The sequence below is a fragment of the Papaver somniferum genome, chromosome 7 (genome assembly GCF_003573695.1).
Source record: "Papaver somniferum cultivar HN1 chromosome 7, ASM357369v1, whole genome shotgun sequence".
Lineage (NCBI taxonomy): Eukaryota > Viridiplantae > Streptophyta > Magnoliopsida > Ranunculales > Papaveraceae > Papaver > Papaver somniferum.
In genome coordinates this window covers 13,675,150-13,691,483 of record NC_039364.1, presented here as the reverse complement: position 1 = coordinate 13,691,483, position 16,334 = coordinate 13,675,150, and the positions used below count along the sequence as shown (strand labels likewise).

The 16,334-nt window shown below is 39.9% G+C and overlaps 1 protein-coding gene across 1 annotated transcript; it reads left to right on the top strand.

Annotated features, from left to right (window-relative positions):
- The first annotated feature begins 6,328 nt into the window (after nt 1-6,328).
- On the top strand, nt 6,329-7,808 carry LOC113294156 (putative disease resistance protein RGA3). The gene is made up of 2 exons (XM_026542573.1): nt 6,329-7,045; nt 7,206-7,808. Exons 1-2 carry the CDS (start codon nt 6,329-6,331, stop codon nt 7,806-7,808), a joined length of 1,320 nt encoding a protein of 439 aa, XP_026398358.1.
- Nucleotides 7,809-16,334: the final 8,526 nt, after the last annotated feature.

The following is a 16,334-nucleotide window of genomic DNA, read 5'->3' as shown; positions in this document are numbered from 1 at the left end:
TTTGTGAACAGTTTCACAACCTCCTTTGCCACAGGACAGTATGTGGTATGATCATTCTATTGGGGTTCTGGGGTTTTATGTTATGCTATTAGGTATGATCGTCAAATCAAATGCAGTATTAGGTCACGTCAATGATCGACCCCGTCAGGAAAATAGATGAACTAGTGATCATATTAATACACTCTCTTCTACGATATATAGGTGGATTTGTTGTAGCTGCTACCCCATCAAATCAAGGAGAAACGTCTAACAAAAAACATATACACAATTACCAAAAATATATTTCTAAGGAAAAGAAACTAACCACGCCATATGCATAATACCTGAATATGTATAAGAAGGAAATGCTATTTGGTTCCCTCTTTTCTATCTCCATCTTCACCTCCCTACTATCTAAACCCCATATATGGGAAATGATGAACCTTACTAATATCTGAATGTGAATCTAAATTTGGATGTGTGGTTGAAATTGGAGTGAGATGAATAGGTAGGTGAAAAAGAGGGAATTAAAATAGCATTTCCGCTTCTTAAACTAAACAAAAAATAAAAATAAAATAATAATAATACGGTCGTACTACTGGGTAATTCTTTCCTTAGATCCGCGCTTTTCTAAGCTATCAAGAGATGTTCTTTTTTCCTTGCTTTGTCTTTGGTATGGAAGCTCTTTGTATAGCGGGCTTATCAACACAGCTTATAAGGTTAGCATGTGGTCGGGTATTAATAATTAATTTTCCTTAGATCCAATTTTAAAACCAGAGCCTTTTAAAAATTGGAATTGTCGGGGTATTAATAAATAACATTTTCCTTGAGATCCAATTTTAAAAACAGAGCCTTTTAAAAATCAAACAATGCAGAGATATTGATAGAAATATTTAACTAATGCCCTTGAGATATATTCGTTTTTCAGTTTTTGTCTTTTGGTATGCATACCCTTTCAGATACACAGCTTTTGTGTTTTGGTTCGCATATGCAGTGAGTTTTCTGTTCTACTCTTTCAAAAGTAGTTGCGAATCTCTGAACCAGCTAAACATCATAATCAATCCTTAAACATCTAACAAAGAACACTAAAGTAGTAAAGTTCCTTCGTATTATTCAATCTCTCGTGTGCGATTTCTTCTTTCTTTGAATGTTTGTTATCAAGTTGTTACTTATATATACGCCTTTCTAAATAGTTTAATGGCTGACATTCTTACCAACGGAGTAACAGAAATATTAAAGAAATTGGTTCCTGCTGTTGCTCAAGAGATTAATCTGGCTTGGGGTGCCAAAGATGAGTTGAAAAAGCTCCAAAACACCATGGAGATGATTCTTGCGGTGGTAGCTGATGCAGAAAGGAGGCAAGTGACCGAAGAAGCAGTGAGACTTAGGTTGAGATGGCTCAAAGATGTGGCTTATGATGAGTTAGGATTTGTATTTTGGTGAAAGACTTCCACACTTAGAACTGTGGAGTCTACTTGTTATTTATATCAGAGAGTACAAAGGTTGTTATAACTAATCAATCTATTCATGAGCTACAGACGCTAGTTTAACTGAAACTAAAGACCCGTAAGACTAATCTAAGATGCAAAATACTCGGTCATTCCTTTATACACGGAATGCTAGTTGTTTGGTTGAGAGTCTTCAGCAGATGAATCTCTATCTTTAACACTCCCCCTCAAGTTGTACTCAAGTTTACGAATGTGCAACTTGCCACGTAAAAATTGAAATCTTGGTGAAGGTAGCCCTTTAGTAAAAATGTCAGCTATTTGATCCCGTGAACTGATGAACTGCACTATCAAACGTTTGCTAGCCACCCTTTCCCTCACAAAATGGTAATCTATCTCGATATGCTTTGTACGAGCATGAAAGACAGGATTAGCTGTAAGGTATGTAGCGCCCAAATTATCACACCACAGTACCGGAGGCGAGATAGGAATTCCAAGTTCACGAAGCAAAAATTCAATCCAGATAATTTCAGATGTTGCAATGGCAATGCCTCGATATTCCGCCTCAGTGCTGGATTTACTGACCGTCTTTTGTTTTCTGGCACTCCACGATATCAGATTGCCACCAAAGTAGATACCGTAACCACTAGTGGATCTACGGTCATCTAGGCAACCAGCCCAATCAGCATCCGAGTAACCATGCAAAGAAAAATCTCGTGAAGGACGAATATGAAGACCATAATCTACGGTGTGCTTCAGATACCGAAGAATACGTTTTACTTGCTCCCAATGTTCAACATAAGGATTGTGCATATACTGGCATACCTTATTTACAGCAACAGAAATGTCAGGCCTCGTGAGATGGAGGTATTGAAGAGCACCAACAACGCTGCGATATAAGGTGCAGTCTGCAAACTTTTCACTGCCCGTCTGCCTTAATTTTAAGCTAGAAGACAATGGACTCGTCACCGGTTTTACACCATCCAATTTAGTGCGTTTGAGGAGATCTGTTATATACTTGCGCTGAGTGAGAATTACACCACCAGATTGCTTTATAACCTCGACACCCAGAAAGAAATGAAGGTCCCCCATGTCTTTAATTGCAAACTCCCTACCTAGTTCTTGAATGAGTTGAGCAACCCGTGAAGAGTCCGACCCTGTGACAATAATGTCATCCACATAAATCAACACATAAGTAACTGAAAGTTTGGTTTTACAGACAAACAAGGATGTGTCTGCAACTGAACCCTTAAAGCCAAGTGTCATCAGATAGTTACTGAGGCGTGAAAACCATGCACGTGGAGCCTGCTTTAAACCATATAATGACTTATGCAGTTTACACACATGAGTTGGACGATTAGCATCTACATACCCTGCCGGTTGCTTCATATAGACCTCCTCATCCAGAGTACCATGGAGGAAAGCATTCTCAACATCTAGTTGCTTCAATGGCCACTTGTTCATGACAACAATAGAAAGAACCATACGTATAGTACATGGTTTTATAACAGGACTAAAGGTCTCTCCATAATCAACCCCTTCCTGTTGATTAAAACCTTTCGCCACCAGTCGAGCCTTACGTTTATCAATAGTCCCGTCAGAGTTTTGTTTTACTCGATAAACCCACTTTGAGCCAACTACATTCATGCCAGGTTGAAAAGGAACTATCGAATATGTGTCATTTCTGATGAGGGCATTTATTTGATTATCCATAGCTGCACGCCATTCTGGAAGTTTGCATGCTTCTGAGTAACATGTAGGTTCCATGAAATATGAATCATGGAGGGGATGTTTAGATGCAGACAAACACAATTTTTGAACAGGCTTGTTAATACCAGATTTTTCCCTTGTTTGCATAGGATGAGTAGAGGATACAGCATTTGTAGTAGTTACTTCAGAGCGGTCATGAAAAGGCATACTTGTGACAGAATCAGCAGCAGAGATAATTTGACCATTCAGTTGTGAAGCAGAAGTTGTAGGAGATGCCATGGAAGGTTCCAAACTAGCCATATCATTGCAGATGCCCAGATGCTGGTCTGCACTATTAGATACCACATGCTGTTGCGTAGGAAGATAATTTCTACGCGTAAAATGAGGAGAATATAGAAATGAAGTATCTGAAGGCACATTACCTGGACTATGCAATGGTACACACTGCTGCTTTGGACTGAATGGAAACGTCTGTTCTTCAAACCTTACATGGCGTGTGATGTAAATCCTACCAGTCTCTCTATGTAAGCAAACATAACCCTTATGAGAACTACTATAACCTATAAAGACACATGGGAATGATATAGGTTCTAGCTTGTTTGAGTTATAATATCTGAGGCAAGGATAAAACCTTTAAAAACTTGTAATATGGTTCTTTATGAAAAAGGAGTTCTAGAGGAGTTTTAACTTCACAGGATAATTTAGGCAGGCGATTAATTAAATAACAAGCAGTGACAAACGCATCAGCCCAAAATAAAGAGGGCATATGTGCTTGAAATAAAAGGGCAAGGCCAGATTCAGTGACATGGCGAATACGTCTTTCGGCTATTCCATTTTGTGGTGATGTATGAGGACAAGAGAATCGGTGTTGAATACCAGATTCATTTAAATACCTTGTGAACTTCTTATAATCTAAGGCATTGTCATACTGAAAAATCTTAATCCTAGGATCTGTAAGATTTTCAATTTGTTTTCGAAAATTAATAAAAATAGACAAAGCATCAGAACGTTGTACTAAAGGAAACACCACAAGTGAAATGAGAATAAACATCCATTATGAGCATGTAATATCGAAAACTAGACCTGGATAGTTTGGGGGAGACCCAGATATCAGAAACAACCAAAGATAGTGGTTTATCATAAGATGTAGTGCTTAGAGAAAAAGAAAGTTTTCTGCTCTTACTAACATGACAAGAGTTGCAGAAAGTAAACATCTTATTGGAAACTGGAAGTGAAAACCTATTGCAAATGCTAGACACGGTACGGAGCATTGGATGACCCAGACGTTGATGCCATGTTGGCATGGAAGATGCAACATGAGCTTGAGAAGACCCTTGTCTCCTGACTTGTGTAAGGCCATCAAGAATGTACAATCCATTCCTATTCAGTCCGCGCAGCAGCAGCTTTCCCGTTGTCTTGTCCTTTACAAAGAAATGATAAGAGTGGAACTCAAAGAAAACACCATTATCTTTGCAGAATTGAGAAACTGATAACAGGTTTGTCTTTATATTGGGTACATGAAAAATGTTATTCAAACAGAATAACCTTGAGTTATGTGTGAAAGATGCGTTACCAGTATGTGTGATGTTAAGTGCATTACCATTTCCCACATACACTTGTTCTGTGCCTGAATATTCATGAGGGATTGTCAAGTTGGTCATATCTGCTGTGAGATGATTTGTAGCACCAGAATCAATGACCCATTGATTGCCATAGGAAGCTTCAGGAAAAGCAATATATGCAGCCCGAGGTTTCTGCATATTAGTGCTTGGTTTGTAACGGAACCGGCATTTGTCACCAAGGTGTCCTTTCTTCTTGCAGATTTGACACTTCTCAGCAGTGTTGTTGCTTTGCATAGGAGACTTGAAGCGAGGTTTAGACTGATTTTGTTGATAATGAAAAGGTCGTTGACTTGGATTGTGGTTGTTGTTTTGGTAAGGTTTTCCTCCTGATGTTGAAGAAGCAGCAACATGTGCAATTGGTTGTTGTATTTCCTCAAGCTGACGTGTGATACACATATCAAAGTTTAGAAGATGGGAGTAAAACAGATCCATGCTCAGGTTCTCCAATGTGCCTAAGGTGGAGACAATCGAGTCATATGCTTGATTCAACCCATTGCTGATGGATTGTTTTTTTCATCATCACTGACTGTATATCCGGATGTTGCAAGCTGTGCAAATAGTTCTTTAGCCTCATTTAAAAAGACTCGTAAAGATTTGTTACCTTTGCTTAAGTTGTGTAACTGTTTTTTGAGATTCATCTGGTGAAACTTTGTCTTTGGAGCATATTCTGCCTCCAGAGCATCCCATACCTCCTTAGATGTGTTAAGATCACGTACAACCCCAAGACATTCTGGAGTAAGAGTTGAGTTCAGCCACCCAACCAAAAGAGAGTCTTGTTCTTCATATGCAGTGAACTCTGGATTTTCAGCATCAGAATCTGGTAGTGTTCTAGGAGGTATAGTTTTTGAACCATCAATGAAGCCAGTTAGTCCATGGCCCTTCAGAATTGGTTTAAACTGCATTTTCCACAGTGCGTAGTTGTTTTCTGTTAACTTAAGAGTTACCAGATGATGGATCTGTATGTTTCTTAACTGAGTTGTTGTCGACATTCTAGTTTTTTTTTTGAATTGGTTTTGGAAGCGTAGCTTGGATCAAGGCTGATACCAAGTTAGGATTTGTATTTTGGTGAAAGACTTCCACACTTAGAACTGTGGAGTCTACTTGTTATTTATATCAGAGAGTACAAAGGTTGTTATAACTAATCAACCTATTCATGAGCTACAGACGCTAGTTTAACTGAAACTAAAGACCCGTGAGACTAATCTAAGATGCAAAATACTCGGTCATTCCTTTATACACGGAATGCTAGTTGTTTGGTTGAGAGTCTTCAGCAGATGAGTCTCTATCTTTAACATGATGCTGATGATGTGATTGACGAATTCTCTTATGAAGCTATACGTCGATGTGAAAGAGGGGACCGCTTGAAGCATAAGTTGCTCGATTTTGTTTCATCTTCCAACAACCCACTTGCTTTTGCTTTCAAAATGTCTAAGAAAATTAAGAATATTAACAGAAGATTAGATGAAATTACTAAAGATATGCACAGGTTTCAGTTGCAAGGTAAAGCAGTTGATACTCATGGTGAAAGTAGTGAGCAAAGAAGTCGGCAAACTGCATCCTTTATAAACGATTATGAGACTGGGAAGAAAGGATGATACTGCTAAAATAGTAGATATATTAACAAAGGCGAATAAATCATTGTCGTCAGATGTCAATTATCATTCTCCGGAAAAGGTTTCAATAATCTCCATTGTGGGGATGGGTGGACTTGGGAAGACCACCCTTGCTCAACTCGTTTACAAAGATGAGGTTGTAAATAAATACTTCGATCAAAGAATATGGGTCTGTTTATCTTCAGATTTTGATGTGGAGAAAATCTTAATAAAAATTATGGAATCCGTCACTCTTGGTAAGTTTGATAATGTATCAAATTTCGATTTGTTGGTAAACAAGGTTCAAGCAAATCTCCAGGGGAAGAAATTTTTGCTAGTACTGGACGATCTGTGGAACGAAAATATTCAGCAATGGGAGAGGCTCAAAATTCCGTTGCTCGTTGGTGCTCAAGGGAGCAAAATATTGATTACGACACGTAACATGCAGGTTGCAGATGTGGTAAAAGGGAGCATTCGTCCGTACCAGTTGGAAAAATTACAAGAAGATGAATGTTGGTCTATCATGGAGAAGAAAGCCTTTTCTCCGGGTGGAGCGACGAAGACTCCAACCATGACAAACATTGGAAAGGGGATAGCGAAAAAATGTAGTGGTTTACCACTTGCAGCAAAATTCCTCGGAAGTCTAATGCACTCCAAAAATCAAGAAAGCGAGTGGTTGTCAATTAGAGAATCCGACGTCTGGAATATGCAAGAAGGTCAAAGCCAAATCCGACCAATACTAAAATTGAGTTATGATAACTTGTCGCCTCATTTGAAACAATGTTTCTCTTATTGCTCCATCTTCCCTAAAGGTTGGGAGATTAAAAGGGAAACTTTGATTCATTTGTGGATGGCAGAAGGATTCTTGGGGCACATCATCCAATGTTCAAAATGCGCGATCGATTGAAGACATTGGAGAAGAATATTTTGATAGTTTGGTGTGGAGTTCATTTTTGGATGTGGTCGAAAAGAATGCATTAGATGACATAACTATGTGGAAGATGCATGATCTTGTCCATGATCTAGGACTAGATGTTGTTGGGCATCGTGAATGTACAGTTTCCAAAGTTAGTGAGTTGGCCAATATTTTTGATGTACGACGTTTACAATTAATATCGGATGATGATTCATCAACAAGATGTTCCGTAGTCATGAGCCAATTGAAGAAGTTGCGGACAGTTATCGTCCTTGAACCAAATAACAATCTGAAGAGTTGCACGTTCTCAAGCAACAAGAAATTGCGTGTGCTATATTTTGGACGTATGGCTGAAGCCTGTACAGAGATTGCATATCCGGCTGCAAATAAGTTAAAGCATTTAAGGTACATCCAAATTTCCGATTTAGACCTTAATGGTATGATGCATGATAAATATTACTACAGTAAACTTTACAATTTGCAGACGTTGGTACTAAGTGGGTGTGACGCTGTCCAAAACATTCTTGAAGCATGGGATCTTTGAAAAGTCTAAGGTTCCTTAATATATCATCGTCCGATAACAAAGAACTACCTGATTCCGTCACTAGTCTTTGTAATTTGCGAAGATTATATCTCAGTTATTGCGACAGCTTAACCACCTTTCCCAGTTCTGTCACTGGTTTACAATATCTAAATTTCTTGATATGTCATTTACACTAGATGTCAATAGCTGCAAGAAATTAAAATCCTTACCAGAGTACGTCGGCGGTCTTGCTAATTTGAGGATATTTAATTTTCGGTCTTGTCCATTGCTAGAAGCATTGCCCAGAGATATCGGAGTGTTATCACAGCTAAGGTCCCTTGACCTAGAGGGTAGTATGATCAGGGTATTACCGGATGCATGCGGTAATCTTTATAATCTAGAGTATGCAAATCTCTTCGAGTGTGAGGGTCCTGTACAGGTAAAGAATTGGACAAAATTGAGAAAAATTTATTATAGGCGCAACATGGAAACACCGACGGGTATAGGGAAATTAGTCCGGCTGCAAGAACTGATTTACAAAGTGCGGGAAGAAGTCATCAACGAGCCTGAATGTAATGATGGTATTGAAGAGCTAGCAAACCTAAACTTCCTTGAGAAACTATATATTTATAGGCTTGAGAACGTGAAAGACCCAATAGATTGTGAGAGAGCAAATTTGAAAGGAAAGCAGAATCTTCGCATACTGTATCTACGTTGGGGTGAAATAGACGAAAGGTTGGGCATGATGAGGTGCAACCTGCAGGAGTCATGCAATGATCTTCAGGTGTTTGAAGCTCTCCAACCTCCCACTTGTCTGTTAGAATTAGTTATTCGTTACTTCATGGGTTTGGACCTTCCCACATGGATGAGTTTTCCATCTTGTCTTCCTAATTTGGAAGTCTTGGAAATCATATACTGTAAAGCAATGAAACAACTGCCAGCATCTATTGGGAAGCTCCCACGTCTCAAGTCTCTTGCTCTTGAAGGAATGTCCTTAAAGAAATTAGATATTAGCGGCTTTCCTTCCTTAATATGTCTCACTCTTACTAATATGTTCATTCTAGAAGAATTGAGTAGTTCATATCCTTCTTGTCTTCAGGATCTGAGCATTAGTGGCTGCAAATATCTGACAGAATTCCCTTATTTTCCTTCTCTGATGTTTATGGAGTGAAAGAAGATCAACCACAAGTTAGTAAAGTCAGTCGGGAGAACCCAGACATCGCTCACATGCCTATGGTTACGGAATATTGAGGAGCTTAAATACTTCCCGTTAAGCATACTCCAAAACAATTGTAATCTTCAATTTCTGAAAATTAGAAGGTGCAAGCAGTTTGAAGGCTTTGGTGTAAATGATGATGAGAATGAAAACATGGTTGCTCTGGATGTTCCTGAAATCTCCAGTAGCTCTCTTCGACAATTGGACCTCATTCAGTGCCAAGTTCTTAAGTTTCTTCCAGATTTACGAGGATGGACTTCTCTTCAGATATTAGTCATCTTCAAATGCCAACAAGTGGAGAATTCGTTAAACTATGATCTAAAATGCCTCTCTTTTCTTAAGGAATTGTATGCTGATTTTATTCAAAGAGACGACCAGCGAGGAGATCCATCTACTTACCAGGGCTTGATTAATTTGTTGGTGTAACTGGTTATTCAACTGCATCGTTCTCTCTCCATCTTCCAAGTTTTTACAGGCTACAGAGTTGGTTTTATTCTCTACCTTTTGGTTGGACTTATTCAACTAGGATTTTTTATGTCGTGTACTTCTTTTTATTTGCTTCCTCAACTGCCAATTTGATTCACAAAGATGGGCTTTTATGCCGACAAATGTTTGTCCCTTGTGTAGAACTGATCAAGATTTGGACTAGCAAGGAGATATATCCACCTATATATTGTAGAAGAGAGTATATTAATTTGATGGAGTAGCAGGTACTCTGAGTACGGGTTTCACCTTGAGACTGCATTAACATTTTGGTATCATCTTGATGATTATTTTTAAAGCTTACTATTACTTAATTTCATGTTGTCAACTCAACTCTATGGCAGGTTTGCCTTGGTTAAGCTACATTGCTTTTTTGTTGCCGCTTGATCTGTTTGCATTTGGATAATGTGATGCATACTTTGAGAACATGTTTTTTTCTTAAACGGCAAATAAGTGCATGGAAGCAAAATTGAGTATGAGAGAGACTACTTTGTTCCTACCTCTTAGCATAATCAATAGACTAGATGGGAATCCAAACTTGCACCTCCACATGGTATGTTAAGGTACAATCAAGCTTTACTAATTATAGAACTGGAAGTTTAAATAGGAATCAACACTAAATTTTGTCATTATTCATGGGTAAATTTTGTAAGAACAACAGAGTCAAGTAGGTAGAGTTATGTGCGCTATGTCTGTAACTATAACCAAGCTAATTGTTTGTCTTCAACTAATGCCACTATTCCATCTGTATTGGAAAGATCAATTCTGTCTAGGTAGTAGGTGCTCTAGAGCAAGTCTTATGGTGGAATGGTTTTGTAGAATGATGCGTGGAATCCAAGAAAACGCTATTCAAAATAGCATGTTAATTAAGTCCATCAGATTCCAATTCGCAAATCTTGTAGGGGTCATCCCTTGCTAATTCTTTTGCTCCCGCTGTTGTTGCTAATTCTCTTGTAATTAGTTAATTTATAATATATTTGCCATGAATGGGTGTTATAACTACCGAAAATCCGGTAGCACACCCAAGTAAGAAAAGAAACAGATCTAAGACATGATAAAGATTTAGATGAGAAATTCTTTATTAATTAACCACTCCAAGTAATGAAAATACAAGTTCTCAAGTACAAGGAAATCCTAATCTCTCCCTCAACAAAGCTATCACTTCTCACCCAATCCGACCCCTCTTTACATTTACCCAAGGACCCCTATTTATAGACCAATCGACCCTAATGGTATACAGATCATTTTACTTCGTGAGGATATCGTGGAGATGCTTTTATACTTCGCCCAGATCATTTTCCATAAATTTTTTCCCTTTCTTTCGCTGACAACTTCGGATGCTTGTCGGGACGACTGTCTCTTTTCTTGCTCCATAATTTATTGACTTCGCCGATTATCTTTTCATCCAAGCAATCTTATTTCGCCAATCTTTACTTCGTGATCGTTATCTTGCCGGGTACTCCAACTGATTCTTCGCAACTTAGACTCTTCGAGCGAGTTATCTCGCCTCAATATGATATCTCGCGCTTGGTTTTCGCTGCTTCAACCATTCACTAATGACGATCCTGACTTGATTTGACAAGTCACTGACGAGGATTTTCGGGGATGGTGTAAGATCTTTCGGCGGGATCCCTTTGAATGATTCGTGTATTCTCCTACGTCCACGTGGCGAATCGTATCTTTGGTATCTACATTTTTCCTTTTCTTATTCTACTCGAACGAAGTGAGGGTGGAATAAGAACAATTTGAAGTTGTATAACCGCCGTATCTCCCCTTCCTGCTCTCCACGTGGCCTCTTTCCCAAAGCAACCGCTGATTACCGGTTTGTATTCTTCGATCGTGGTATACCCTCGTCCTTTTATAAAAAAAAAATTAACCTTTCCTCTTCTCCCTTTTACCTTCTTCTGCAAATCTAGGACTTTTTTCATTCTACTTCAATGGCTCCCAAGAAAATCCCTAACCCTACCGTATCTAGGACTTATGAGGAATTCAAAGTCGACTTTCAGAAGATGGGCTTCTCTTTGTCCCCAGCGATTGATCCTACTGTTTCTCCTCCAGTTACATCTACCTGATTCATGGAGCTGAACTACCGGTGGATTCATACGGGAACTTGGACTCCCACGAAGATGTTGATTATCGTCGGTCAACTGAAAGCGGGCCTTTCATTTCCCTTATACGATCCAAAGAACCCCCTTTTTACGAGATCTTAGTTAAGCTTCAACGGGGTATTTTCCAATTGTGTGTAAATGTCATTCTTCTTTCCAATGAGTTCGTCAGAAGGTCTAACGGCGGTCCCTCCCAGATTCCACACTTAGTGCAAGATTTTGACCCTACGGATTATAATATTGACTCATTCTCGGCAAATTACGTTGGTAAAGATATGACCACGAGAGTATATTAGGAATGGGGTATCAAGCTTTCTCGCAAGACTTTGGATGACTCGTCCAAGGCCCTTCTTCTGGATGTTGATCCTACCGGTACGAAGCGAAATATGTATCTTCGTTTTTCTAATGACGAGGATTGGATGATGTTTCCTTTAGTAGTTTAAGGCCCTTTGGTGTGGGGTTTTGATGAGAATGGTAATGCTAGGACCGGTCCTCTTCCAGAGCATGCCCATCTCGCGGAATATGAACAGGGCAGACTTCGCTGGTCAGATATGCCCAACGAGGTTACTTTTATTTTATCTAGATTTCTTCATCTTCTATTCTCGCAATTTCCCAACGTCCTTGTTTTGTTTCAGTATCCGCTTCCCCCTCCTGGTTTGGTGAAGGATCGCACGCGAAATCCGAGTCAAGCGCGGGTTTGTATTTCACAACCTCTCTGTTAATCGTTACCTTTTGTTGGTTTCTAAAATTTTATTTCACAAGAGGGTGAGTCTCAATCCATGCGGGCCCTTCGATAAAGTTGAAAAAACGCAAACGTCATGTGGTTCATTTTACTACTACTCAGGTATTTCTTTCTTCCTTGGCCTTGTCTCCTTCTTCTTGCGTCATTTCCTAACTTCGTGACATTTAGGACAATTCTTCCTTACCTCCTACTATCCAAGACCCCCAACATCGTTATCGCCGAGCTCTTGACTTGGATAGTTTGAATCAAATTAACCGTCCTGCCCAGCCTGCGTTTCCTCATCACCAACAACTTTCCCCTTCTCACGTGGTTTCTCCTTCTCATATTGCTCCAAGTACCTCGTCAGCTGAACTGCCCAAGGATAATATCCAAAACAAGGCTTTCGAGGTGGAGGTTCCATGTTACGTTCCCAACATGGATTTCTTAAGAGATATCTTCATTTCTACTCGCTAGAACCCTGTCCTAAGATCAGTTGCCGCTGAATCTTTGGCTTCTTTCAGTTCTGATACCTTCTTGGCTGAGGATCAGTCCTTCATAGTGAATGCTTCTTTGAACCTCTCCTTGCAGCAGCAACACACCGACATAATGGGTTTGGTGAGTTTGAAAACGTTAAGCCTGAATTTCCCCTCTTTCCCAAATTTTCAGAATTTTCTGATATGTCTTTGATTTAGGGGCACAATCGGGACATGGCTCACCTCGTGGAACTTCGCTCATCCCGCGAACTACTAGAGAAGTCCAGTGTTCAACTTTCCCGGCTGAGGGAACAACTCGCAGATGAGATAAGGAACTCGTCCAACTTGACGAAGCGGATGAGAGAAGTCTATTTCTTGAATTGCTTTAATGCTGCCTTAGTTCTTTCAAAAGTAACGTGCCCAGTCTTCCCCTTGATTTACACCTTCCTCTGCTTTTTTAGGGTGTGAACAAGAGCTTAAGGAGCATGTTTCTCTTTTGTCTCATGAGAAGGACAATCTCTCCAAGAAGGTTTATACTCTTCAAGATGAGAAGGACAATCTCTCGGAGAAGGTTTCTACTCTTCAAGATGATGTTCGATATTTGAATGAGGACCTTACTACCAAGGAAAAGGACGCATCTAAGATCGCAAAGTTAATTCGCAAAAATGCTCAAGATGATAAGGTCAAACTCTTTAGCGAGTTCTGCGATTCCCGCGGCATTCCTCGCGTACCTCTGGTGCTCGAAGTATTTTCTGATGATGAACCAATTTCTACCGATGAGGAGACAGAAACGGACGCAGATCTCCAAGTTAATGACTCTGAAGGAAAGACTCCTTTAATTCAAAAAGCTGGCAGTGTCTAGAATGATGACGATGAGGAAGAGGACTAGCATTGTAACCTTTTCTAATTTTATTTTGACTGGGCGCTCCCAAGCTTGGGGGGAAGAATATTCTCTTTGTAAATAATATTATTTTCTTTACTTCATGCCTCCACTGTGTCATCGTAAATAATGCATTGTATTTCGTTTACCTTGTGTGTCAAGTATATACTGGGAAATGCTGAGTCTTGCGAGGATAATGCTGAATAAGAACACAAAATATAAAAGTATATACTTGCCTCTTTTTCTTATTGAGAATTAGCTGATCAAGACAGGATTAGGCTGATCTTGATTGTTATCCCTTATTGCTTATTAGTTCACTTTCCTTGCTGTCCCGACTGCGAATTGTTTTAGGTATAGCTTTGTTGCTCTACGAGGTCTTATTGCGCCTCCTATATAAGGTCTTATTGTGCCCCATCCTTTTTGAAGGATCTTAATTCGACGAAGTATCAGGCGCTTATTATTCTTTCAAATAATAATCCATCAACCTCGTCTAAATATTTTTATGAACCTCATTTCGCGACAATGCGGCGGGCCTAGACATTCCCATGAATGTTATCCCCGTGACATTGCCATCTTTTTTGGTCACACAGATTCCTAATATGGAGGGTGCCATCCCTTTATATTCCTCCTGATTGCCCCTTCAAGGAGGTTAACCCTAACATGCATGTTGATCTCCTCCCATCCAGTTATTACGATATTCAGTTGATTTGTGACTTCTTATTTCCTTCACCGATATGGATCGAGGTTACGAAGTCACACCCTAAGTGAGTTTTCTTTGGGATCAAGTGCTTTGTAGCCAATACTTGCCATACGGTCATCAACGGTAACGCTCCAGACGTCCCAGGCACCTGCATCTCAACCAAATACGTCGACGCCTTGGTCATACTCCACACTCCTTACCGAAGGCCATCATAAAAGGGACCCTCAGCGGATATGCCTTATCATTGCCCCTAGCTTCCTTTCTGAGAGTTGTCCACGACATGCGTTAGGTCTTGCCTCTTGCACTTTCATACGAACTAAGGTGCATGCCGTGGATTATCATCCTTCCTAGGCGAAGGGTTTACGTTTCCCTAGAAACTGTTCATTTCGTGGGTTTTATATGCCTCCTAATATGAGGTCTTATTTGCCTGTTTCGTATGTCTTACTTCGCCAAGATTTTGCGTTACTTTGAAAATGTGATTCAAACACGAAATATATTCTATTAATAATATTTGTTCAAATACAAATTTTCTTTTGATATTACAACTTTTTTCATGGATAATACTTCTTGATATACAATGGGTTCCAAGGGTGATCCATCCTTCGATCTTGCCTTTCAATTTCTCCGTATATTATCTTCCCTTCCACGTCTGTGCCTTTCCCTTCAAAATCTGCCAACTCATACGCCCCGTTTCCAACTTCCCTTTTCACGATGTATGGACCTTCCCACGTGGGTTCCAGCTTCCCTCCTGATCCCTTCTGGTATATTGGAATCTCCCACAGTACAAGCTCGCCTGGCTTAAAACTTCGTGCCTTCACTCTCTTATTATATTCTCCTGACAACCTATGGTGATAATTCGTCATATGTTGTAATGCGGTTTCCCTATTTTCTTCTAGGTCATATAATTTTGCGAGTATCAATTCTGAGTTCATCCCCTTTTCCCACGCTTCTCTCCTGGTTGTCGTGAGAATAGCCTCAGCTGGCAAGACTGCCTTCATTCCATATGTAAAGCAAAAAGGGCACATTCCTGTGGCATCTCGTCTAGTGGTTCTATATGACCATAACACGTTTGGGATTTGCTCACACCATCCTTTATGGTGACCTTCCAACTTCTTTTTCAGCGTGGTCGCCAATGTCTTGTTTGTGGCCTCCGCTTTCCCGTTGCTCAGTGGGTATAGCGAAGTCGACTTTCCGGATTGAATCTTGAAGGCGTTGAACAACATTTTCACATTCTCTCCTTCGAATTGCTTTCCATTGTCCGAAACGATTAGGAACGGTATCCCAAATCTACATATGATATGCTCCAGGATGAAGTCGTATACGTATCCATCTCTTGTGTATTGCAGGGCCTTAGCTTCCACCTATTTCGTGAAATAGTCTGTTGCCACTATCAAATATCATCTCTGCTTCGTCCCAGTTACGAATGGTCCCACGATATCTATTCCCCACATGGTAAACGTCCAAACACTTAATACAGAGTTCAATCTAGTTGACGGGGCGTGTATCCTTCTCCCATATCTTTGGAATTCCTTGCATCTCGTGGAGATGTCTTTTGCGTCTTTGTACATATATGGCCATAGGTAACCTTGTGTCCTTGTTTTGTAAGCTAAGGATCTGGTTCCGCTATGGTTGCCAACGTCTCCATAATGAATCGATTTCATAATCTCTATTCCTTATTTCTGCGACAAGCATTTTATCAGAGGGCCCATATATGATCTTCTGTATAGTATTCCTCCTCGCACCTCGTAATTCGTGGATTTTCTTTTAATCTTGTTTACCTCCTGTCTATCTCGCGGGAGGTCTCCTTTGTCAGATAGTTGTAGATAGGGGCTCGCCAATCGTTGTCGTCTATCTCCATATCTCCTTCTTCAATGATCACAACCCTCAATTCCTTATCTTCCCTGCTAACTGACGGCTGCATCAACTGCTCGATCCGGATATGTCCAATTTTCGGGCCTTCAATCATTAA

Excerpts from the sequence above, each read along its gene's own strand:
- LOC113294156 (XM_026542573.1), top strand. The coding sequence starts at position 6,329 with ATGAGACTGGGAAGAAAGGATGATACTGCTAAAATAGTAGATATATTA. Across the intron at positions 7,046-7,205 it reads TGTCAATTAGAGAATCCGAC|AAGGATTCTTGGGGCACATC; the intron begins GTCTGGAATATG and ends TGTGGATGGCAG.